The 27,647-nt window shown below is 35.2% G+C and overlaps 1 protein-coding gene across 1 annotated transcript in view; it reads right to left on the bottom strand.

Annotated features, from left to right (window-relative positions):
• LOC121382164 (ceramide synthase 2-like) overlaps positions 1–23,390 on the bottom strand; it is a 28,906-nt gene extending 5,516 nt beyond the window's left edge. Inside the window, exons 1-9 of the mRNA XM_041511675.1 lie at positions 23,209–23,390; positions 10,778–10,913; positions 10,227–10,333; positions 8,631–8,688; positions 7,167–7,217; positions 5,917–6,009; positions 4,680–4,808; positions 2,283–2,389; positions 1,642–1,801 (exon numbers count right to left, since the gene is read on the bottom strand). Coding sequence (XP_041367609.1) covers positions 1,642–1,801; positions 2,283–2,389; positions 4,680–4,808; positions 5,917–6,009; positions 7,167–7,217; positions 8,631–8,688; positions 10,227–10,333; positions 10,778–10,913; positions 23,209–23,375 — 1,008 coding nt within the window. The 5' untranslated portion in view covers positions 23,376–23,390. The remainder of the gene's footprint in view (positions 1–1,641; positions 1,802–2,282; positions 2,390–4,679; positions 4,809–5,916; positions 6,010–7,166; positions 7,218–8,630; positions 8,689–10,226; positions 10,334–10,777; positions 10,914–23,208) is intronic.
• Between the last annotated feature and the right edge of the window lie 4,257 nt (positions 23,391–27,647).

Raw genomic sequence — 27,647 nt, 5'->3', positions numbered from 1 at the left:
CAGTGTAAGGAGCTGCGGGAAAAAGTATAATACAATACATAAATCAAGGTAAAGTATATTTTAAAAGTTTGTATAGAAATCAAAGTGTATGAAAAACTTTAAGAATTCAAGTATAATGTCATTTTAAGTAATTAACCTTCTGACTACTGTGGGTGAGATATCTCGCCCGACATCACGCCAGTCGACATACTGTACACTGTATACAGTGGATTCCTCAATTGATATTTCCCGCTGTTTTAAACATGACACTCACCGGAAACAATTATATAATAGGAAACAGAAGACAACTCAGTTTCCTATATCTTTAGTTTTTAGGGTTTTTTAATGGAAAATACATTGGAATTTTGAATTTAAAAATAGTTTTTTGGCAAGTATTTTAGCTTGACAACAATGGCAGCATGTCGCGGTCATTTTCAGGGATCGATAGCTGATTGTGACAGCTAATTTGATAATAAATTTGATCGTTTTGGGATATGAATCGTAGTTGTTTTTTAAAAATTCTATTAGGAAAAACACTGTTATTGGGAATAATGGACAAAAATACTGGACAGCTGGCCACAAATGCCCGTAAGTAAACGTGACTTTTTTTTTTTTTTTCACCCTAATTTTAATCAACATTAAAGGAAGAAAATGTTTTATTTAACGATGCACTCAACACATTTTTATTTATATGGCGTCGGACATATGGTTAAGGCAATATTAAAGTGTAACAAGTATTCCTGGAGTACAGCTAGTGTTAATGCAATACACGTTCCCTACCAGGACCAAGACATTTTCAGATCTCCTAGTTCAAGGGCCATAACCCTGTCAAAAATGGTAACAGTTTACACAAAATTTCAGTTCAATATCTTGAGGCATGGTGGAAAAAAACGTTCAGAAAAACATGTGGGACAGACAGACAGACAGATGGAGAAAAACCTGTAGTCTCCTCTGGTTAGATCAGTAGGTGACTAATCATCTATTAAAACTGTTTTTGATTAATTATTGTCTCATTTTCATCAAGTCATTAAGGCAAGATATAGATATTATGTTTCCAGTGATAATGGCATCTATTTTTTGCATTTGACTCCAATGTTAAATTTTTGCATTTGTGGACAACCAATAATTTTTATTTAGCTGCAGTGTTAAGTTTTTGCCATTTTAAAAATTTAATTAGTTTATTATTTCATTAAATTGTGTAGCATTTAGCTGAATATTAAGTATTCACATGTAACTCACAAATTATAAATGAACATTGTAGATACAGTTGGACCATTTTCCATGTGTATGGTTTTTGATGTAATACAGATATGGTTACCGAAAAGAACACGCTACTCATGTGGAAACAATGCTATTGATTACGATAGAATACATTTTTTGATCCGCCCATTTTCTACATTCTGTGGGAAACTATGCACATGAAAAATGTCCCTTTTAATATAACATTGAGGCATGTGCTTTTTTGATTATATGAAAAATGCATTTTATAGTATTAGATACACCATGATAACCAGAAACACATCAGATATATGGAAATTGGTAATCTAAATAATATCAAAGTATTGTCTGATTTCCGTTAACAAAAATTATTCTACTAGTGAAACACAGGCCGTAGTGTTTAAAAACTAGGGTCCGTCTCTTTAACGATGACTGCATTCTTACCTTGCCACACCTGATCTTTTGTACGAGAACACGCACAATGAAGTATGACCAAATGATATGAAGAATTTGTAACACAAACAGCAACCCGTTGAACATGTAAAAGGCGTAACCGAGGCCAGATATTTCAGTCCATAATTCAACATATGTAGTATGCAGCACCCTGAAAACATCAAAGGGAAGTAAGTGTGGTTACAACGCTATATCATGAGCATAGGAAGGTGCCAAAAAGTATAAATATATATATTAAAAAAACCCCATCGCTGCTGTTATATTATATTACTGGGGTTCTATTTTTGCTATGCTAAATATTGTTATAAATAATGTTATAGGGTGAATGCTGTTAAAATATGGGAGTCACTGTTATACGCTATATCTATCTTTTATGAAGCTAAATTTCATCACAGCTGTGATAGCGTTAATGTTAATTTCAAATGTAGTCATCTGTCCTTTGTTATTCAAAATAATGTCATAGACTAGAGAGGGTTAATGTTATCACAAAATGAAGTCAGATGTCATGTTATCTAGAGAAAACAGGATAACACACCATCTAACGTTTGCACTTAAGCTACTTGATGTTTTAGGAAGAATATTTATTTGTTACAACATTGATTAGAGAGAAAGGAAATATAAAAATTGTGTACCAGAATGGGAAAAAAATAAGTCGGCACACCACCCATATGGCCAGGAAGGTGAAGAAGAGAAATTCACACAGCATTTGACGTTTGCAGTACTTAGCCATCTTTGCAGCCTGCAAGTGAAAAAACCCAAAAGAAAAACATATCATCAAATACCTGGCACTAGTGCAGGAACACTTAGTAAAGTATTGCGTCATAATTAACTATGTAAATTTCATGCATTGTTACACAATTGGAAAGTGATTAGTAATCCGGCTAATCAAACTTTTAAATACAAAATGTTTCGTGTAAAGAATCACTAGACATCAGATTTCAAGACTATTTATTATTTTTTTAATCACACCACTAGAGCACACTAATTTATTAATCATCGGCTATTGGATGTCAAACAAGTCTGACGTTGTAGTCTTAGAAATCCGCTACATTCTGTTTTCCATTAGTAGCAAGGGATCTTTTATGTGCTTTCCGACAGACAGGATAGCAAATACCATGACCTTTGATATATCAACTGTGGGGCACTCTGAGCTTCTAGAATTTTTACAAAATCCACTAGCCATGGGATCAGTGATTTAAAAAATGTACTAGCCATGATTAAAAATTCACTAGCCCTACTCTACCTTAAGTTAATACAATTTTACTAAATAATAGTTATAATCAGATAGGTCACCTAAAGAGGGAGACAGAGCTTAAAAACACTAACATTGGGGGGTTGGGGTGGGGGCAGGATATTCACATTTACAAAATAAGACTTAACTGCAACATTTAACAATTGTCTTCACTAACCGTCGGGCATGACAATAGTAGTTATTTACTAGCCCAACATTGAATATCACTAGCCATGGGAGTGAGGCTACCATAATCTAGAAGCCCTGTGGGCACTGGTTGGATCAGAAAATACAAAACAATCCTAGAATGAGTGTACCAAAGTGGTTCAATAGGTAAGTATGATCCAGGCACTTCATGTGATTGCTGTACTGACCATTTAGATTCCGACCCCTCAAGACTTGTTCACATCTATTACATAGATTGAAGGTGTGCAATACATGAACGTAGTCATGGCAACAGTCTAGGGTGACTAGTTACAAAGAGAAAAACAATAAAGATGAACTCAGTACTCAAGAAATATCATATTAATATGAACTTCAGGCATGTGATTGAAACATTTCTAAAAAAGCTGAAAATTATACATGCGTGCCAAAGCCACGTAATCGAGTGCAGAATATTTATAAGGGAAATTTTTAAAAAGTGGAAGTCCGCCAATTAGCAGAAGAATCATATGCCTGCAACTTAGATAAGGTGGCACAAACCTAATGCCACTCACAAATAAACTAATGTTACATTAAAAAAATATAGTAAAGGTACATTGTCATTTTACAAAACTGTATAGTATTTACTGATGAAATTTACTCAGTTCTAGTCATGTTATAATTATTTTCACTACCATCATCACCTACAAATTCATCGAGCACTTTCAAATACAGTGAAACCCTTCTAAACCGGATACCATTGGGACCAAGACGACTGTCCGGTTTTAAGAGGGATCCGGTTTAGTAAGGTTACATTCTGTACTGGTTTTTAAAAAGGGACTCTGTAAAACGTCTGGTTTTCAGGGAATTCTGGTTTACAGAGGGTCCGGTCTTGAGAGATTTCACTGTATAAACATTTCCAAGCCATATTTAAGGAAGAGTACATGCTTATATCTGAGAATGGCTTGCAATCGTCATTATTCAAGAGACAAATGCATACACGCTTAATATCTCACCTGCAATTTAGCTCGTGATTCTGTTATATTTTAATTCCATAATGCTCTAAAATATGCATCACATCTTAATTTTTCGCGCCTCACATGTTGTCTTACTTTTTAACAGGACATATTTTCTCCCTCAACAGGACATATTTCCCCATTAACAGGACATATTTTCCCCCTTAACAGGTCATAGTTTCCCCCTTAAGAAGACATATTTTCCCCCTTAAGAGGACATATTTCCCCCCTAATAGGTCATATTTTCCCCCTTAACAGGTCATATTTTCCCCCTTAACAGGACATATTTTAATAAAAATAAGAGCAGACTATATTTTACATACTATTTTGAGCCCCTAACATGACAACGACAGTTTATTCAAAAACAAAAAGGGTTACCTAAGTTTGAATTTGCCTAACCCATAAATACTTAGTGGCTTGCATTCACTGTTGTGAGAGGACCACATACTGTTAAGAAATTACTACAATCTAATCTTATTGCCAGATATCTAAAAAAATGGAAAAGAAGTAGAAAACACTAAAGAAAAATAGATCAATAAATTATTTAAAGGACAGATCTGAAACAAAGTTAAATTTTGTTTTGTTTAACAACACCACTAGAGCACATGAATGTGAAAGAAAGACACAAGTGCTGTTCATACCGCCATCCAGTGATCGGATGCATCGTGAATCACGAATATCAGTGTGCCGACGCGGACAAAGTTGATGACCCACGAGAAATACACCAACACCATCGTGGCGACATGGTGAATGACCATCTCCTTGAAGTCCTGAAGTAATAAAAATTACAATTAACAGAACTTCAACTTTGTGACAACTGAATTACAATTTATTAGAACTTCATCTTTTTGAAGGGTTGAATTACAAAACAGACTTTCAACTTTTCGAAATCCAAAATTACAAAATAAAAATTCTGATGAAAAAAATTAATATTAAAAGAACTTCAACTTATGAAATCCTGAATAAGCCAATAATTAACAGAACTTCAACTTTGTGAAATCCTGAATAACAAATAATTGATACAACTTCAACTTTGCAAAGTTCTTAATTAAAAATGATCAAACTTTAACCTTGTAATATCAAGAATTACATAATCAAACTTCAACTAATGAAATCCTGAATTAGACAATAATTAATAAATCTTAAAAATTGTGAAACATCAAATTACAAAAGAATAATACAAATTCAATGTTGCAAGTTCTGAATTACAAATTAATACAAGTTCAACTTCGTGAAATCAAGAATTACACAATTATAAAAACTTCAACTTGTAAAGTCCCAAATTAAATAATATTTAATAGGACTTCAATTTTGTGAAGTCCTGAATGATATATTAACACAGCTTTAACCAGACAAGTCCAGAAGCCAATTTCACAAATCAGAAGAAGTGTAAGTCTGTGACTAGCAAAAGGTTACAATTGAATGTTGTTTTGTTTAAGGACACCACAAGAGCACATTAATTTATTAATCATCGGCTTTGGATGTCTCACATTTTTAAATTTTGATACGTAGTCTTTGAGAGGAAACATTTACTCCATTAGTAGCAAAGGATCTTTTTTTATGTACCATCTCACAGACAGGATAACATATACCATAGCCTTTGGTATACAAGTTGCGGTGCACTGGCTGGAATGAGAAATAGCCCAATGGGCCCACCGATGGGTATCGATCCCAGATTGACCACACATAAAGCGAGCACTTTACCACTGTGCTATGTCCCGCCCTGTTATTAATAATAAGAATTATGGATTAGTGGTAGATTTATGTTTATGTGCAAAACTAGGCTTACGATGTTTTGTGAAAAATTGTCCTGGATTACACAAGTATGAATAAAACAAAGTTTGTGACACTGAATGACAGAAAAGCCGTTGATCGTACCTTGCGTTTGACGTCGTAGACGAGAGTAAAGATGAGACTCCAGTAGAAGCTGAGTTCCATGAGGTACAGGTAGTAGAGATCGTTCGTGACCGGCTGAAAAATAAGAAGCAGCACAAATTCACACACTCAACTATCACGTCTCAACATTACAGTTTTTGAAATCAGGGCTCACTCTGTCCATTGCCAAATTAGTCCATGACTAATTTTTATACAAAGTGGCTACTACTTTTAGCTCTGGCTAATATCCCTTAAATTAACCACATTTTAATACTTTTCTGAAAATTGGCTAATCCGAAATATGTTCCAGTAGGAGCCAGCAGTTATCATGTTACATAATTGTGTCAGCTTATCAAAAAACAAAACAAAATGAAAACCAAACATTTCTGTAATAAACGAGCATTTTGAGAGTAATCCTAAAGCAATACATGTCCCTTACTTGGTCCAACAAATTCTTGTGTCTCTTAAGTTGAAGGGCCATAACTCTGTCAAAAATAGGCCAATCCACATGACAATCAACTTGATTTATAACTCTATATAATAAAGCTATCTAATTGTTTGTAGTTCAATATCTTGATTAAAACTATATGTGGGACAGACACACAGACAAAGATAGATAGATAGATAGATAGATAGATAGATAGATAGATAGAGATAGATAGATATAGATAGATAGATATAGACAGATTGATAGACAGACAGAGACAAAACCTATGGTCCATTCTAGTTGTGCCAGAAGGGGACCGATAACATAATTTCTACAATATTATACTGTGTTGTACAAAACAGACAACTAATGGTTTTGACCCCCCAAACTGGGTTCCCCCCATGCACATTGAGCCACGTTAAGCATGAAGTGGGCTTCAAGAGGTGACCACTAACAGATAAGGCTCTGAAAGTTATAGAACAACCAGAGCTGTCTCATCGTAACATCATGTTCGCATGTTCTGCTATTCATTAAAAATTTATATACACAATTTGGGAGAGTTTAGTGAATTAGGCCCCTGGGCTATACAACCTTCCACATGAATTAGGTTTGAAGTGAACCGAACAGTTTTATCACCGAATTTGGTCCACAGCTGGAAGTGACCCTACTAAAAACACACTGAGTAGCACTGAAGCACTTTGGCTGTTTGGTGTTTTAAAAAATGTAACATATACAAGTATGGGGGAGTGAATTTTATAACCCTGTAATCCTGTTTGTACATTGAACAATCTTTCTACTAAAGAAAAGCAAAAAAAAAGCATGTTACCTGGTGAGGCCAACCTGCCCAGCAGTATCTTGTGTCGGAAAACCACGGTTTCTGAAACAAAATAATTCAACTAAAATACAAACATGGAAGACATCAGTACTCTAGATTCCTATACATATGAAATAATGAAGTATACGTATTTCCAATTTTTCATGGCTTAATTTGTTTGGGTGTCCCAGTTCTCAAACTATCAACAGCTGCATTACAACATGATGGGGAAACACTTTTATTTTGTTCGACTCCACTACAGCATATGATTTGTTAATCATCGTCTACTGGATGTCAAACACTTAATGATTTTTACCTATAGTTTTCTCCATTAGCAGTAAGGGATCTTTTACATGCACTTTTCTACAAACAGAACAGTAGAAATAATATACCAGTCATGGAAGGAAGGAAATGGTTTATTTAACGATGCACTCAACACATTTTATTTATGGTTATATGGCATCGGACATATGGTTAAGGACCACACAGATACTGAGAAAGGAAACCCGCTGTCACCACTTCATGGGCTACTCTTTTCGATTAGCAGCAATGGATCTTTTATATTCACCATCCCACAGACAGGATAGTACATACCATAGTTGTGGAGCACTGACTGGAATGAGAAATAGCCCAATGGGTCATCCGATGGGGATCGATCCTAGACTGACCGTGCATCAAGTGAGCGCTTTACCACTTGGCTACATCCCGCTCGTCATGGTGCACTGGTTGGAATAGACCTTTAATATTCCAATCACAGTACACTGGTTGGGACGGACCTTTAATATTCCAGTCACAGTACACTGGTTGGGACGGACCTTTAATATTCCAGTCACAGTACACTGGTTGGGACGGACCTTTAATATTCCAGTCACGGTGCACTGGTTGGGACGGACCTTTAATATTCCAGTCACGGTACACTGGTTGGGACGGACCTTTAATATTCCAGTCACGGTATACTGGTTGCGACGGGGGCCCTAATCAGAGAATGGGTCCACCATTGAGGTGATTTGATATTACCCAAGCACCTCTGCCGAGTGTTTTGCCAACTGAGCATTCAACAACATAACGGCTTCAAGGGTGTTCCGGCTTTAAAAACAAACTGGTTAAATGTGTAATCTGGTTAATTCATATTTCATTTCCAGCCCCAACCACATGAGTAGTTATATCAGTAGATATGTGACACAACAATGACTTCTTTCTCATCAACCATTATTTTCTGCCTTGGACAGACAGTTCTTAGATCTGAAAAGTGTGCCCAGAATAGCATGCTTAATCCTTAGCTCTAAGATCTAAAAAGTATGCCCAGAATAGCATGCATGAACCTTAGTAAACTGGAAATATGAAATTAAAGTGAAATGAATCAACATATTTTCCTGATTCCCACATCAAAGGGAAGTAATTTCAACAAAAATATCAGAAAGTCGGACAATTACATAATATGCACGTTAAATATAAATGATATGTAATGTAACTTACATTCCAGAGAATAATGAGACCGTATGTGAATGAGATGCTGTAGAAGATGAAATGCCAGCTGAAAAACAACAGAAATTAATTAACATTTATTACAACTAAGCATATCAACACACTTTTAAACCAACATCTGTATTGCCATCTCATGTTGTCAGGTATATTATATAGTAACACGCCTATGAGAATTGAAAATTCAAGTAACCCATTAGAATTTTTTTTTATGCATAACCGGCCATAACCATGTAAATGATATCCTAAAATGAAAAATGGGTATCATAAAATTCAACTTGCAAAACAATCATTCTTGCAATATTAGGGGCCTTTAGCAAATACAAAATATAGACAACTACAGTTATAATAAACTCTTGTGTTATTGCAATAAAAAAATATTGTCAGTCTCCATTATTTTAAACAAAACTACAGTTTGAATAACTCCTGTGTTAACACCATCTTTCTTTCCTTCTTTAACTTATTTTCGTGCTTATATCCAATTAAAGTTCAAGCACGCTGTCCTGAGCACACACCTCAGCTATCTGGGCTGTCTGTCCAGGACAGTGGGTTAGTTGTTAGTGGCTAGTGAGAGAGAAGATGGTGTAGTGGTCTTATACCTACCCATTGAGTCATTAAAACTTGCGCTGGGTGGGAGCCGGTATTGGGCTGTGAACCCTGTACCTACCAGCCGTATGTCCGATGGCTTAACCACAACACCACTGAGGCCAGTTATTACTATCAAAAGATACTGTTAGCTACTTTCATACAATTTCAGTGGTCAGTTGTAAGGGCTATGGTTGGTTGTCTGGAGGTAAAGTAGAGGCACACATTGAGGTTGTCCCTCAGAAAACTGGATTGCCCAGATTTCTTCAGGGCTTTAAAAATGTATTAAGTTATGTCTCGTAGAACTAAAGTTTGTTTAGTTTAACAACACCACTAGAGCACATTTATTAATTAATTATTGGCTATTGGATGTCAAACATTTGGTAACTCTGACATATAGTCTTAGAAGGGAAACCTGCTACATTTTTCCATTAGTAGCAAAGGATCTTTTATATGCACCATTTTACAGACAGGATAGCACATATCATGGCCTTTGATATACTAGTCATAGTACACTGACTGGAACAAAAAAGAGCCCAATGGGCTCACCGACAGAGATCGATCCTAGACTGACTGTGTATCTGACAAGCACTTTACTACTGGGCTACATCCCGCCCTCGTCTAGTAGAACTGGCAGAGGAGTTTTGAGTGGCAAAACACACGTCATTTAGACAAAATTGGACATTTCGGAAAATAAAAAGTCCAGCAATATGGGCAATGAAACTGTATAGCATTACAGACCACCATTCACCGTTTAAAAAGAGTTTACTGTATTTATTTAGTTGTCTGATGTATCATAAGAGCTGAGTTGCCTGACTGAATATCAGGTTGTCATAGAACGTAAAAACTGATCGCTGAAGTTTGTCAGCTTTGTTTTTATATATAATACCACTAAACAATTGTCCTGTTTTAAAAACACCATGGTGCTGAGCTAACACACTCAAGGAAACAGCTTACATTGGGAAAGTCTTAACAATAATGATCAATAATGAAACTTGAGTTCACCTGCATTCCCGAAACCTCATCATCGCAGTGGGAGAATTTTTCATTCGCCGTTTGAAAAACCACCGCTCTACTTCCCGTTCTGTCATGTCGGTCTGCTTACATACTCTCTACAGAAAGAAAAGAAAGATTATTATTACCAATTGGAAAAAGGATAAAGCTATACACAAAGGTATACAAATAGAAAAATTAAATACCTGGCCTACCATAACATTTTTCGGTGCACTGTAATGAACATCCATATGTGCAACTATAAACCAAGTTTCACTGACCTACTGAAACTAGTACAAACACAAAACTTTAACGCATAAGTTAACGCCACTGCCGATGAAAAAGTAATACTTATATATTCACCTTTTTACGTTATACTGGCGAAACAATAATGTTGATTTTGTGAAGAATATTTTTGTCAACATACATTTGTTTGAAAAATGTAAACTGACATTAACCCCATCCCACCTCTGCCTAGCTGGTGCTTTGTACACTTAGGAACAAGTTGATACTTGTGGATGGTGCCTTAGTTGCCTGTCTCGTATGCTGAACGGCACACAAACCTTCATCTCATCATCTGTGAGTTTCTGTTTGCCTTTTGTCAGTTTGAAACATGACTCTAGTGCTGGAATGTCTGCGACCACTGCTGCTTTCCGGTCTTTGATTCCCAGATAACGTCCAAGTGGAACAATTATAAACCTGAAAACACAAGTTGAGATAATATACACCATACATGATACTATTACATAGGGAATGAATAAATGAATGTTTAACGACACCCCCGAATGAAAAATACCTATTACATAGGGATGTGAAACTCATCTAAATTTTTTATAAAAGATGCATCGATCTTTAAAAATTTGAAAGCTCTTTACCACACAGTTAATGTACTTTAAAAATAAAGAGCTTAGTTTGTTTAACATTTCAGATAAAATCCAATCTACTTTATAAAAATTATTAGTAAAAAGGAGCTAAAATCGGATTAAAAAAAAAATCAAAAAAAAAATTCATATGCCTGATGAATCTATCATTTATGATGTCAAAATTTCTACTAATATAGAACTACTTTATATGTACAAGTGCAGATCTTGCTGTGCACAAAACTGAGAGAACTTAGATTACCTGGTATGTCAATTTATGGGGAGTAAGATATTACAATAATATTGATACCATACAAATGCACGTGCTAAGGGGAGCTAAAAATCACTCTCCTTGAACCAGTCTCAGAGGAGTGATGGGGAGAGGGCAGGATTTAGCTCAGTCGGTTGAGTATTCGCAGGATCGAATCACCTCAGTGGATTCATTCAACTGACTGGATTTTTTACGTTCCAACAAGTGCACCACAACTGGTCAGAGGCCGTGGTGTGTGCTTTCCTGTCTGTGGAAAAGTGCATATAAAAGATCCCTTGCTGCTAATGCAAAAATGTAGCAGGTTTCCTCTGATGACTACTTGTCAGAATTACCAATTTATGTTTGACTTCCAATAGCAGGGTTTCTGCCAGAGGGTAAAATGGGTATTGCGCCATACCCCATTTTTTAAGTTAACATTTTGACAAAATTAATGACTCTTTATACATTATTATATGGTTTTCTTAAGCCTAACCCTAAATGTAACCCATTTTCTTTGTGGAGGAGCCTCCCCCCCCCCCCCCCATAGCCCCTGTTGACTGTGGTTGCATTCAATAACAGCACCATACCCAAAAATTTCTTTCTGGCAGAAACACCGAATAGCTAATGAATAATTAGTCAATGTGCTCTAGTGGTGTCATTAAACAAAACAAACTTTGTGATGGGGAGTAAGAGTAATTAATAATTCACAACAGACAACTGGGTTTTTTTAATGGAGGTTAAGTCAGTTATGTATAAACTGGCAGAACATTCTAAGAATCACAACACAGTCTAATAACAGTAATTCAATTCTGTATACCATACACATACTACTAGTATGTTCTATATTAATTCATAAACGTCGGCCTCAGTGGCAAAGTGGTTATGCCAATTGGACTTCGTATTTGGGTTCGTATTCCACCTGCTGCAATGAGGGAATTTTCATACCAGTACCATCTCCAACCCAGAGTGAGTGCACTGCTAGACTCAATGAGTAAGACCACATTCACTGAGTTTCACCCACTTCACGGGTGCGATTATGGGTGTGTCTCCCAAATGTATGACCCACATGGGGGATGATTACCCAGCATACAAAGCAGGTTCCATGTACCCCGGGCTCGAATGATACTGAGATAGCTCAACTGACAGCAAGCGTGGAGCACAGCACTGTCAAGCAGTCCCATACCAAAATAAAATCCTGCGGCTTCACCATTCATCATCATCATCATACATGTTGTAATGTCCAAAAGGAAAAAAACTAAATCTTTGTGTCTGTGTTAAATGTCTGTGGCATTTCTATATATATAAAAAAAAAAAATCAATTCATAAATGCTAGTAACTGTATATATATAACAAGTGCCTTTCTGTTTTTGCCTGTCCCATTCCAAATGTGCTTTTCCTACCCAGATACTTCTTTGAATGCATCTAGCAGTATTAATGTACCATGTAGTTTTTCTTTAGACAGCCAAAGCATCGGGTCATTTGAAACAAATCTGTCTAGCATATATAAAAGTGTCAAGTTATACTTGTCCTACACCCAAAACACTTTATTCTGGGCACACAGTTAAGTGGTATCATAGAGTTGTGATTCAACACATGTCCATATTCCTAGCTCAACAAGTGCTGACAGTGTAATGTGTAATAACTGATCACCAATTAAATTACATAACAGGGTTGAAAACTGACAATTTCCCATTTGCCAGAGGTGACCTACATGTATATTCGCCAAGGGTAAAGTCTACAAAATGTTTAATTTAGGTCCATTGGGTGACCACTAATTTTAGAAAAATGTGTATCTTTCCTTGGAACATGAAAAATACTAAACCAAGATATATTTTATGTTTAAACATAACAGTACCAGCTGACATAAAAACAGTTCATATTGAAAACAACAAAATGTGTTACAACATTCATAGAAATGTTTTACTAATGCAAAATGTATTATTTGGTCAGAACTGTCTTTATTTGTAATTGTCAGCCTCGGTTGCATCATGGTTAAGCCATCGGACATAAGGCTGGTAGGTACAGGGTTCGCAGTACGGTACTGGCTCCCACCCAGAGCGAGTTTTAACAACTCAATGGGTAGGTTAAGGGCACTACACCCTCTTCTCTCTCACTAACCACTAACAATTAACAACTAACCCACTGTCCTGGAGAGACAACCCAGATAACTAAGGTGTGTGCCCAGGACAGCGTGCTTGAACAATTGGATATAAGCACGAAAATAAGCTGAAATGAAATGAATGAAAATGAATATTTATAATCCACAAAAGTGTGACCGCAGTCATTGTATTGTCTATACCAAACAAGCATTCTGACAGTACAGCTAAAGCAATAAATGTCCCCCACCGGGACCAACAAAAATATCTATCTCCTAAATTCAAGGGCCGTAAGTCTCTGTGAAAAATGGGTAAATTGCCATGAAAGTCAGTCTTGATCAGTAATTTTATATGATAAAGCAATACACAAAATTTCAACTCAATGAGTCAATATCTTAAGGCACTGTAGAAAAAAAAAGTCTGGAAAACTAATTTTCATATCTCCCAAGTTCGAAGCCCATAACTGTCAAAAATGGGCAAATCACCATGAAAATCAAACTAGTTCTGTAACAATACATAATAAACTATACACACATTTTCAGCTCAGTACCTTGTGTATTAGTGGGTGTTAGTGTGTTACTTTTAGAGTGTGCGTCTGTCTGTCTGTCTGCCTCCCTCCCTCGCGCTCTCTCTCTCTCTCTGCGTCTGTCTGTCTCTCTCTCGTAGTTTGTGTGGATGTGTGTTTTGTGTGTGTGTGTGTGTGTGTGTGTGTGGGGGGGGGGGGGGCTGTGTGTCTTGTGTGTGTATGTTTTCTTGCTATGATACCAGTGCCAGAGAGGACAAATCTACAAGTGCCTCTTAACAATACCACAAGTAACCACTGACCACTTTCTCAAGCGGTCAGACTAAGCCTTAGCCCACAAATGAAAGCTGATGGGAAATGGCATGGATAACCACAGGAGACAAGCACCTGTCTCATTTGGAGAGATAGGACTAGGATGCTGAGGTGGATAGTGAATGACATTGAAAGAGGAATTCAAAGAAGAGAAAAGAAATGGTATTTTTATGTGATAAATATCAGACAACTGACAAAATATCCTCCTTCTAGTTGGGTTAAAGATTTGCCGTTTGGTCAGAACAGATATGCTACAATGATTGGCCATTTCCAACCACAAGATAACGATATGCAATAAAAATCCCAAAGGCTACAATGTTAACATATGTGGTTACAAACACTATCACAACTTTAAATTGCATCAAAACCGAGGCGATAAATAATTTAAAAAATAAGTAGGTCCAAAATAAGCAAGCCCAAATTACTTACATACACGCTAACCTCATAACATTTCATCACAAAATCAATGGAATGTTAAGCTGTAATTAGATTAAAATAACTTGAAATGATTTCTGAATATGTACAACTCTTTACCACAACAAGACTACATGACACAGTACTAGTATCTAGATAAAATAAAATTGCATATATTTATTGCGCAGATATTTTTATTATTATTTTGTTTTTTGGACAACAAACACTGTCACTGTCACTGTTATTTGGTTTAGCACTACACATACAGTGTACATGTACATGTAGTATCATGAATTAATTTTAATATAAAATAATATTTCCCCGTCTTTAAAATAGTTGTCTTTCATGGTTTCTGTCTGAGGGAATCGAGGGTAAAATTGTGCAAAAAAAATTATATACCCTACTACATGCATTAAAAAAAATATTTGGATAAAATTATAACAAGGTAATTCAAACTGCTGTTTAAAATTTGTTAAATGCACAAAAGACAAATGTCCCATTTCAAAACGTTTCTAACCTATAGTCATCTAGACTGGGCATATATGGTCTGTTTTGTTTTTATTAGGAAGCCTCAAAATATTTTCTGGCAGAAAGCCTGCCTTTATAATGGTATAGCCTTATACTTATAGAATCTTAATGGAATTTACAGATAGGTGAAGAAGCTTGCACTGTAGATTGTGAAAACTTTACGGCAATTATTTGAGTACCACATGTAGCCTATACTACATATAGTTTAATTTAAAAACGGTTGATAAAAAATTGTTTTAAAATGGCCCTGGTGGCCACCTTGATTTTTGAGTCAAGTTTTAACTTTGATTACATGTGCAAATAGGCTATCCAGACTGGGCTTTGTGTTGAATGTATCACATGGATGTCAGTGGGTGAAAGCCAACACCATTACTGCTATTAATGTGCCAGTGTGATAGATGAACAGCTCAAGGCAGTAGCTGCTTATTTGATTTCACCTCAAGTAAATAAGAAAACTGGATCAAGTTGTCAGGTGCCATTCTCACCACTAGACATAACTTTTATTTTATTTATTTACTTAGTTAAAAAAAAGTCAAAATATGTCACCCTAGAAACAAATATGGTACCGTACTGTAAGTGATGTTATATGGGTAATTATAGTTATGCTGTGAAAAATAATTCTATACTTATAATATGAATTATATACATTATATATATATATATATATATATATATATATATATATATATATATATATAGTACAGCAGTAATAAAAAACATACACATATGAAAACATCTATAGAGTATATAACATTTGTTTTTAAAATACATACATGTATTAACTGAAATGTAACTGATAAGGCTTCTTTTTTTTTCTTTTTTATCAAAGGTCTCTCCTTTCTTCTGGGAAGGGAGAAGTCACTTCTATTTTTTTAATTCTAGATTAGGGCCTGGTGTATTTCACACATTTATCATCATCCTGGTATATATAGTAGACTCATTTTTTTAACACCAGTCCTAAACAAAACTTAAGGCCTATTTGCATGTGCATATTGGGGTGCTGGGGTAAATGTTACAGGGCTTGTAGATTATGATAGCCCCACTCCCATATCTAGTGATATTCAATGTTGGGCTAGTAAATAACTACTATTGCCATACCCGACGGCTAGTGGAAAAAACAAAGGTGATGCAAATGCTGCATTTAAGTCTATTTTGTAAATATGAATATCCTGCCCACAACCCCACCCCCCCAATTTGAGTTTTTTTAATCTCTATCTCCCTCTTTAGGTAATATATCTGATTATTACTATTAGTAAAATTGTATACGGTAAAGTAGGGCTAGTGAATTTTCAATCGTGGCTAGTAAATTTTTTTAATCACTGATCCCATGGTTAGTGGATTTTGTAAAAATTCTAGAAGCCCTGTGTTAGCAAACTATCAATACATTTGCCAAAATAAACCTACTTTGTGCCAGAAAATAAATCTAGGTCAGGTAATACAAGCAAAACAGACCATATAATAACGTCTCAACTACATTTGTAAGTAGTTATTAGTTTGAAATGTTTTCAAATTGGACACTACATTTTATACGCTTTGACAAATTTTATATTATCTCTTACTATTATTTATCTAAATATTTCAAAAATGTATCCATTAATTTCCAAGATTTTAGGGTACCCTGGCAAAACCCTGTATATACATGTCTACATCAGATGCAGAGCCATTGGGTGAATGTTGACATTGAACATACCCTCCCCCAGGATTCAAATTACCATGAAAATCACCTATATAATGCATGCTAGTGTATTTTGAAAAAAAGAGGTAATTTTGATGTACAGTTCTAGAGAGAAAACCTTTCCATTAGTAGCAAAGGATCTTTTATATGCACCATCCCACAGACAGGATAGAACATACCATGGCCTTTGATATACCAGTCGTGGTGCACTGGCTGGAATGAGAAATAATTCAATGGGCCCACTGTTGGATATAGATCTTAAACTGACTGCGTATCAGGTCGTTAGAAAAATGCTGCAGCCATTCCTGTTCATGTATGCAAATAATCTTTACAACAAAAAAGGAAATAAAATCATTTGAAATACTGAATGCACATCTCTGGTGATAAAAATATCCAGCTGCAGTGCAATTTGACATAATTAACTAATAGAGGAGTCGTACAAATCAATGACCACACATGAGGAAATTTTACTTTCCAGCCGAACAATACATTAAAAAGACAGGATATTGATTGCTAAGTCATGACAGCGAAAGACAAAAGCAATGTGAAGGCACCAGGTACAAACTTACACAGTTCGTAACACAACAATGATGGGATCGATTGTAAAAAGTCATAAAGTAACTTCCGCCTTACATTGCCAGGGCAGACTGTAGAATAGTGACAGTACCTTTTGTTAGTGGGGGAAGTCTCACAATGAATGATTCCTACATGTATCCGAGGACATGGGGATTTTCCCATTCTAACAGCGTTTCACATATCCTCTAGTACTTGGTCCTAGCTAGTGAACTTATAGTCTGGGATAATGGAAATTATCAACTGTAGGGCACTAGTCAAAGCTAGTGACATATCACTTGTCCAAAAAACCAAACAGTTTGACGTAACATCAACATTGTTTCGTTGATATCACTGTACACACTGTACATAGTACATATATATGTACAGTGAAACTTCTCTAAATCGGACACCCTTGGGACCAAGTAAAATGTCCAGTTTTAAGAAGTATCCGCTTTAGAGAGGTTCTCTTCTGTACAGATATTTAAAAAGGGACAATGAAAAATGTCCGGTTTTGAGGGAATTCTGGTTTACAGAGGGTCTGGTTTTGAGAGGTTTTACTGTATTAGGTCTGCTTGGCATTAGTAGTTTTCAACATGCACAGGGACTTGAAGGGGTGGGATCTAAAAACAATTCAAGTTTGCTTTGTTTAACAACACTGCTAGAGCACATTTATCGACTATTGGATACAAATTGATGTCAAACATTTGGCAATTTTGATATATAGTCTTAGAGAGGAAACTCACTACTTTGTACCATTAGTAACAAAGGATCTTTTATATACACCAGCCCACATTGGTGTAGGTAATTAAAAAAGTTGCTGGATTTAACCGAAGCAGTAAAATGGGTTCTTCCTGTAGTTTGTATATTATTAGTAATTGTAAACATGTATGAATGTTAAAACATTTGTATCAAGGAACCAATAATTAATTAGTGTAACAGTATTTAATGTCAAACATAGGATTATTGTTGTAATAAATTACTAGAGTGGGGATCTTTGATCTTCTGCGTCAGAGTTTGAAATAAGCACTTGTCCGTTTGTCCTGACAAATAAAAATCTGCTGGGACAAATTTTGTTTTACCTCAATGGTTGTTCAGACTAGGCAGTGGAAAAGTCAAAATATTCAATGCAGTTTCATTATAAGCAAACAAAAACATCATCCTTGTACTCGAATAAAACAAATCAGTTACTTGACCGTGTAATGAAAATATTGGTGGACAAGTTGATTTCAAAATGGATAACATTTTGTCTGGTGGACTAGTGAAAAATTCTATGTGTTGTAGGCACAGTTTGAACAATTTTGATAGACTTGTCCAACTGTCTGTCTAGCTCTTCAAAGACCGCATACTCAGACTAATGACCCACTAAAAAATAACTGAATTGAAATATAGTCATAATTATAGAGGAAATATGCTTGGTGCCCAGTAGTGCTGCAATGATAAACTGGTATATAGCGACGTTTCATCAGTTCGATACAAACCACGGTACAGTTTTGTGTATCACGATTTTTACACATTATTGTTTCCTTGTATCTTATTAGATGGGAAATAGGCAAACAAACAAAAAACCTAGCATTTTATTGATTAGCGATGACACAAAATGGCAGCAGGTGAAAAATTACATGCTTTTTGTCCTGGGAGATAGTATCTAAGTCAATATAGGTGACCATCTAGTTTGTGGAATATTTATCATTGTAATTATGGGGTTTTTAAAATGATTTTTGTCTGGACAAAACATGGGGAAATTCATCCAGTCAGTGATGACATTATTAATTGTTTAGTCTAAACATGTGCTAGCTCAAGCGGTCAAACGTCCCAACAGTGTCGTCTATTATTAATTTTCTGGACACTATTTTATATACGTTGTACATATATGAGTTAAAATTCATATTTTGTATTCTTTTCTTTTATTATTTATTTCATTATGTTAAATGTACACAATTGGATTTTACCCCTTCTGCTTTCATAAAAAAAACCCCATAAACATTAAATTTAAATAATGTCAACTATAATACGGTTTGTGGTACCTATGGCAATACGGTTTTGACCATACCATTGCACCCCTAATGCCCAGGGTTTAAAATTAACATAAAAATCATGGTCGTCAACAGAGCCAGCTGAAGAAAAATCTTACTGGCCCTTCTCAAATTCAACCAGCCCTACAATTATCAATTGAAAATTAACCGCACAGCTAAAATCAAAACTAGAATGTTCTTTGTTGAATGATAACCATGTGCTTACCGTATATACTATAGTTCATTTGTGTCAAAGGGAAACCAATGAATTGGCATGTAACTTCATAATGAATAAAGTTAAAATTCATATAAAAACATATCATTAAGTTTTAAACCAATACCAACTCCAATAAGATTTTTTGATTAAGATTATTACTCATTACAGTAATCTTGAGGTGGTTATGTCACTATGCAAGTCTTGGTGTCAAGACTTTAGATCTGATCTCTTCTTATTTCATGCAAACCGCTTAAAAAATTAAACCAATACCAATAACGACAATCAATTAACTGACCATTGTAATAATCCCTGTAGTAATGGGAAATTCCTTTCGTTATTTTTATATGGGTGCATGCGCTCATGTTAGTGTGAGTTAAAACTATAAAACAGAATAATAAAGCTAATTAAATAAGATTCATTTTTACCATAACATTGAATAATATCAAAAAGCATGTCTACTAGATAATTATGGCATATACAGTCCATTCCAAAAAGCTGACGACTTAAAAGGTTAAAAAAAAGAAAAAAATGCAGTATCTGCAATACATCTTGAGCTTTATTTTTAGAAAACCCTGGACGAAAGTTGCAGAAGCTGAGGCTGAATCTGGTCAGTCTGGAGTTGTGAAAATACAGAACATGTTCTATGTCATCTGCTGCCAAATCTGTGGTTCCCAACAGCACAGACGCGGTGTGTTTTGTCACATTCGATTCAGTTTCAGTGCGTTTCCTTTTCAACCGGTACCATACGCTAAAATCGAGGGTTGCCCAATGGACTATCTCTGTAAAATTCTTAGTCACCCTTAGCCATATTGTTAAATTTCAACCCTGGGGGTTGTATGAAACGGTGAATAATAAAAATGAAATAACAATATTTTCTTCAAACACAACCAAATACATAATTTGTTGTCTTCTAATAAAACAATTCCAAAAGCAATTTTGTAATGAAAGTTTTCAAAATGCCTGAAAATGGAAACATCATGAACCAGTTTATTATTTTTTTTTTTATTTAATTTTTTTATTCCCAACCCCTTGTTTACAATTGAAACAACATATGCCAAGGGTAAAACGTGACAGGTGTACATAAGAATAATAAGGCAACAAAATATAATTTAGGGTACTGGCTTCCACCCTCTCTCCTTCTCTCCTTCTCTCAATCTATCCATCTCTCTCTCACACCCACACAAAATACACACAGTCAATGTTTCTGCCGGGTTTTTTTTTTGGGTATGGCTCTATGGAAATGAATATTTGCTGAATGCAACCACAGTTGACAGGGGCTGAAACTTCGTAGTCGTTAGGTTTTTAGGTGTTTAAAAAAAAAAAAAATTAATGTTAAAACGATTGACAGTGGGGGAAAAAACCCACACAACAATCTCGTGACTGATATTCGTATAAAGACCACGTATTCGACACTGTCGCAATGATCTAAATTTAGACAAAGTTACTGGCATACTACATGAGCCACACTGGTTTTAACACTTAAGTTACATTAAACTTACTGATAGTTAAAGTTGGGAACCAGTTAAACTGCTCAGCTATTTTCGTATTGAACCTCGTTTTTGTTTGTTTTTTTATATTTTTCTATCTGTTTGCTGACACCAGTTTGTTTGGTACTATGCAATAAATTGAATTGAAATTGAATTGAATTAGTTGTTAGGTTTTTATGTATTAAAAAAAAATGAACGTAAAATTGATTGACATCGGATATATTTTGCATCAACCATGATGCACATAGATTTTATAAAGGAGTATTTTAGGTAAATGTTGCGTCAAATACGCATGATTCCTGCATCATGTGAAACCCTGCATACAGTAATGATAAGAGTCATTAAGTTTGTCAAAAGGTTAACTTAAAAATAATAAATCTGCAAAACATTTTGGGTATGGCGCCATGCATACCAGTTTTACCCTCTGGCAAAAATCCTGACACAATTCATCCTTATTTTGCTACTGTACCTGTAGGTTACAGTCATGCAAACGTGACATTATTCACTTTTAAGTTTCACCTAGTCCTCCTACAAAAATGTTTGTTTGTTTTGTAATTAATTTCAGTTTAGTTTGACGTCGGAAGAAAAGTGAAAGTGTTTTGGAATTTATAACAAAAATATACTTAGTAACTATTTTTGTGTGCAATTTAGAATGTTTTTTAATCGGCTCTGAAATAAATAACTGGTGAGTCGAGGTACTTAATAATTGTATCAGTATATTTTAAAACTGCTTTGTAATTTTATTATAATTATTAGTCGAAGAAATTTTTTAATTGTTACTTGAACCAACAATGCAGAAAAATCTACATATATCTGATGCAATCAAAAGTACACACATGCTTACAATCGGTCTACCCCCGCTCACTAAACAAAAACAACAACTATTGACTTGTGTTATTTACTATTTTCAAGTACAGAAGCGAAAAACGTCATAAGAACAAAGTATATAGCTGCAATTTGCTTGGTTGAATTTATGTCTTGAAGAAATCAATAAAAAGGAACTGTTTTTATGAAAACAAATATTGATTTAGCCGTCAGCAGGTTGCTGCATGGTTTTAAAATATTGCTTGTAAGATAAGGTAGAATAAACTTCATTTTTGTTTTTTAAATAGTTTTGGTTATTTCTAATTGTATTTTTTATCTAAATATTTTAAAAATATTTATTCAAATATAATACTCACTATACATATTGTAGTAATAACCATATTTTTAATGTAAAACTGTATTGATCTACATCTTAGTTTACGTTTTCAAATTTTAGCGCCCTTATTTGCTTGCATGGAAAAATTATTGACGTGTGACCTCACATTTTTACTGACGTCACTCATTAATACGTAAAAATAAACATGCACATGCAGATGACACTTCGATATATATTTTGGGAATGATCGCCATAAATTACGAAAACTACAAATGTTTTAATTGGTATACGGGTCATGTGATTTTAACCTATTTTGCTTCCTGTGTATAAAAACAAATTTTTAAGGTAAACTGTAGCAAATAATTGGATGTACTTAAAATTTCTTAGCTATTTGACTGTCTACACATCTTACTTTAAGACTTGGAACGTAAACAAGCGGTAGGTTGTATATTACTTTAAAAAGGGGTAAACTCCCAACTGGCATGACTTAATAGAGACAACGACTCAACAGGGTGAGAGTATACTAAATTACATAGTATGAAAATGACATTCCCTGTAGGAAGGACTATAGTTAATATTATTTATTGTGTACTGAACCAAAATGAAAGTGTTGGAATGTTGTATAATCAACCTTAGTCATTATGAGTATATACCTTGACACTGACCTGGTGGGAAGGCCTACCCAGCTAAAAGTGACAATGCAGTAATTCAATACTGATTCAGTGCAATACGAATACAATCCTGTTAAAGTAAAACCAAATATTTGAAGTGGCAATAATTCAGCTTACACTGGAACTGAAAAAACACAAATTATACTAAGTGACCAGTCAATGCATGGCCATAGTAACTCATTACGGTTACCGGTTACGTAACATAAACACAAAAAACTTTAAAAGCGGCGACTGCCTCAAAATCAAATCCTACCTTTCGTTGGTGTATCGGATTACAATAAAAATCAAGCCAACAATAAACGATAGATTGATGTCATTGACTTTGGGGTAGTACACATTTGGATCGTGACTCTCTAAATCTTTCCATGTCACTCCATTTTGGAACCAAAACTTTTCGCTCCAAAGAAAATCGCTAGCCATTTTTATGAAAGACGCCATGATTTGTGGTTCGTGGTTGAGTCGTTTCCTCCGCTGTCTTTGGAGCATGTATTATAAACACATAGTACGGACCCTATCAGCTTGCCCTATATCTCGAAACATTAAATAATTGTAACCTAAGGAGACATTTAACCAAACTTAGAATATGTGAAATCGAAAGAGGCAGGTAACGTAATATTCTCAGAAAAGACCCACTTTGCAAGCTTTGCAAAGAGGCAGTTGAAGACGAGACACATTTTCTCGTTGAATGTAAACAGCTAGAAACGAACAGAACAAAATATTTTATTACACTCGCACAAGAATTTCAAACATTTCAAACACTAAATAAATACCAAAAATGTTATTATAGGGCGGTAGCTATTGGGGGGGGGCAAGAGGGCTGTTCCCCCCCCCCCCGAAACATTATAGAAACTTAAAGAAAATTCTATTCTTAACCGTTTAAGGAGTTTTAAACTATTATCTACTCAGTTGTAGTGGTGTAACACTACATCGAACTATCGATATGTTGCGATAGTCAGTGTCTCGATAGCAATGCATCGATAGTTAATACAGCTATCGATAACTATCGCAATTGTTTGCTCAACTATCGATAGTTTAGATAGTACGCACAGTGGAAGCATAACAACAACAATGTGTGGTCTTTTGCGAAATATCTATTCATATTACTGTTATCAAGCGATTTAAGAATCCACAATAGTATTGCAGTTCTATTGGAATAATACTATCACTATTGCAATACTATCACAATAGTATTTTAACTATCACAATACTATTGCAATAGTAAAATTGACCGCAATAGTTACCCCTACTCAGTTGACACCCCAAACAAAAAATCCTAGCTACGGCCCTGTATTATATCATCAACTGCCCTAAAACACATGTACAGGCGCACAACTCTGCTCAGATTTGGACACAGCACGAACTACTCTGCTAAACAGACCCCCTGCCACTTAATAATATTTATTTTAATTTACTGAGTATCGAAGTCAGACAAAAGACAATAGAACCTGTTACACTACATGTACTTTATTAGATACAGTTTTAGTTCAGTTTTTAGTTGTCAGCGATTAATATTTTATGCAAGTTTATTTTTGCTGTTTTTATCATTCATATATGAACATGAAAATAAAGTTATTGCATTGCATTGCATTGCATTGCGTTGCATTGCATTGCATTGCATTGCATTGCATTGCATTGTAACTGTATTGTATTGTAATTGTAATTGTAATTGTAATTGTATTTGTAACTGCATTGCATTGCATCGTATCGTATCGTGTCGCATTGCATTGTATTGCATTGCATTGTATTGTATTCAAATTGTAACACACAATTTAAAAGCGCAGTCTCGGGAATTTTAATTTTGATTTTAGAAAACGTTTATGTATTTAGAACAGATCCTCGACTTTTGTTTTCTTCATTTACCACTATTCATTGATTTATTTACTTTCGAAAAACAATTCAGTCTAAATCACAAAGCAGGAGTTTGCTGAAAGACCTACTCGCCTGGCAAGTTTGCAGCCAGAAATGCTCTGAATCTTCGCCCATCATAAAACTTTAATATGTGGATACCATTACCAGCATTTTATATTCCATCTAGATCTTCATCTGTTTTTTTTTTGTTTTTTTTGTTTTTGTTTGCCTGAAAGTAGTTTGATCTTTGCAGATACGACCACTGCTTCTCGGACGCCATCTAAGCCAGTCGAGTAGCATATTGTCATCTTTTACGTAGGCCTACACCTGGTATCATTACTGTTTTGACAGTGATTCGTGAGTGCATGTCATCGCAGCTATATTTATTCAAATAAGCTCTATCCTATGCTAGTGTTGATCTAGTAAACTAATCTGGGGTGGCAGTCCTCTTTGAGCAGTGCAAGAAGGATAAATGTATTTTCCAGTAATTGATATCCTCGGGAGTGGTTGTCCTAAACACGAGGAACTAGACACACATTCATGGAATCAACCTCCATTTTGCCAAATACCCATTTGACTCTGCATTCTGCTGATATATGGTCTTAATCATGGATAACGGTTTGGTCTCCTAGTTGGGATTGCTGCAGATATATGGTCTTAATCATGGATAACGGTTTGGTCTCCTAGGTGGGATTGCTGCTGATATATGGTCTTAATCATGGATAACGGTTTGGTCTCCTAGGTGGGATTGCTGCAGATATATGGTCTTAATCATGGATAACAGTTTGGTCTCCTAGGTGGGATTGCTGCAGATATATGGTCTTAATCATGGATAACGGTTTGATCTCCTAGGTGGGATTGCGGAGGTGGAAACAGACTTCACTGTTCTGTGAATCATAAGGCTATACAATGTTAAAAGTTGAAATTGTGTTTTGTTTAACGACTTCACTAGAGCACATGTTTTATGCCATGTATGTATTTTCTATTAGTTCATAAATGTATGTATTGTAATTCTGTATTGTTTGTATACGAGGTGCTTAGGCAAGATTAGCGTTTGCTAACAGTTACCCTCACTAAATAAATAATTTATTATTAATATTGGCTATTGGATGTCAAACAGTCATAGAGAGGAAACCCGCAACATTTTTTTTTTCATTAGTAACAAGTGACTTTTATATGCACCATCCCACAGACAGAATAGCACATACCACAGTCTTTGATATACACATCGTGGTGCACTGGCTGGAACGAGAAATAACCCAATACAAATGGGCCCACCAACATAGATCGATGCGTAACACTGCATTCTATTTTTCTGAGTAGAACCGATGTTGGTGGTTGTAGGGAAAGAAGCTGGATATTGTTTCTTAACAACGACTTTGATGATGTCCCGTTGACACCTCGCTCATCTCAAACAGCTAATGGCTTGCTTGTGATCAGCCATTCCATATTATTAAATGCCCATCCAGTGTCTGTTTTTTCTCTCATCAAAATCAGCAGTAATTGTAGCAAATAATTATCCCTTTGTCTTTTTTTTTCTTTTCTGTAAATTTGTTAAATGTTACTTGTTATTTCTTAACATGATCACTAGCTGTATTTGTGGCATCTTTTTCTGGAGTACTTTACAGATATAGTTGCCGAGTCTTAGAAGTGATATTCTTCGTGATTCGCATCTTTCTACATTCGCTTTACACCAACTTCAGTGTGCTTGTAACTCGTTGCTTTTGCGCATTTCTCGAGTGCAGCAAAAGAGAGAGAGAGAAAAAGAGAGAGAGAGAGAGAGAGAGGAGAGAGAGGAGAGAGAGAGAGAGAGAGAGAGAGAGAGAGAGAGAGAGAGAGAGAGAGAGAAGAATTCATTATTATAATTTATTACAATCAACTATTTCCAATAACATTATCAAAATACATGCATAATTTTAACACACTCATTCTAGATATCATGTTTCTTTGTGAACATGTTTGAATAAGTCTGTATAATATTATTAGATGCCATATCTGATACCATTTTTCTATTTGTGACAGCCGTTTTCCATCTGATTATCAACCTGATGCAATACTGTGGCAATAAATATACAAAGATTGAAACATTAAAGTCGCAGACCCTAGTTTCAACACGTGAAAATGGATACCAAGTTTGGTTAACCTGCAAACTTGAAACAAATTTGGTTAGTTACAACAAGAGTCTGTAACACTGAAACGGCAAAATTCCCTTAAGAATAGATTGGAGCTCGTCAGCGTAACCGGTACTTCTCAGAGGTATGTAAGTTTTTAAAAATATGAAAAATGCATTTTGTGGTATTAGAAATATCAGGATGACCAGAAACAATAAAATCTAAGTAATATCCGATTTCAATGATAAAAAAAATATGCTTGTAACTAGGGTCTGCTACTTTAAGGGGATTTATATTTGGTGAAACCATTAGAACATTTCATCCTTTTGTCAGCCATTTTTAATAATGAGTAATATGGTAGCCATCTTGAAGTTTAAACATTATTTGATCGAATTGGCCATGCTTAAATTGATATAAATCGATAAAAAAAAAATCAAAAAAAAAAATCAACAAATGTTTACATATGTGAGAGTTTCTCTACTGACCTCCTAACAAATAATTGAGGGCCTGGGCACATTTATCAAAAATCAATTTGCACCATCGGATTCCTTGGAAACAAATAATTTTGAGTGAACTTTAACCATAAACTGAACACTTTCGTAAAGAAATCAACTCTGAAACCGACTATTGGGCAAGTCCAAAACACCACGCGATTATCACAGAGGCGCATCATATTTAAAGATAGGGTCAACTCATATACGAGCCTTATGTGTTGGAAAGATGCATACCCGGA

This window comes from Gigantopelta aegis, chromosome 9, assembly GCF_016097555.1.
Source record: "Gigantopelta aegis isolate Gae_Host chromosome 9, Gae_host_genome, whole genome shotgun sequence".
In the NCBI taxonomy this organism is placed as follows: Eukaryota; Metazoa; Mollusca; class Gastropoda; order Neomphalida; family Peltospiridae; genus Gigantopelta; species Gigantopelta aegis.
Note: the sequence above shows the minus strand (reverse complement) of the source record. Positions and strands in the feature narration are given on the sequence as shown.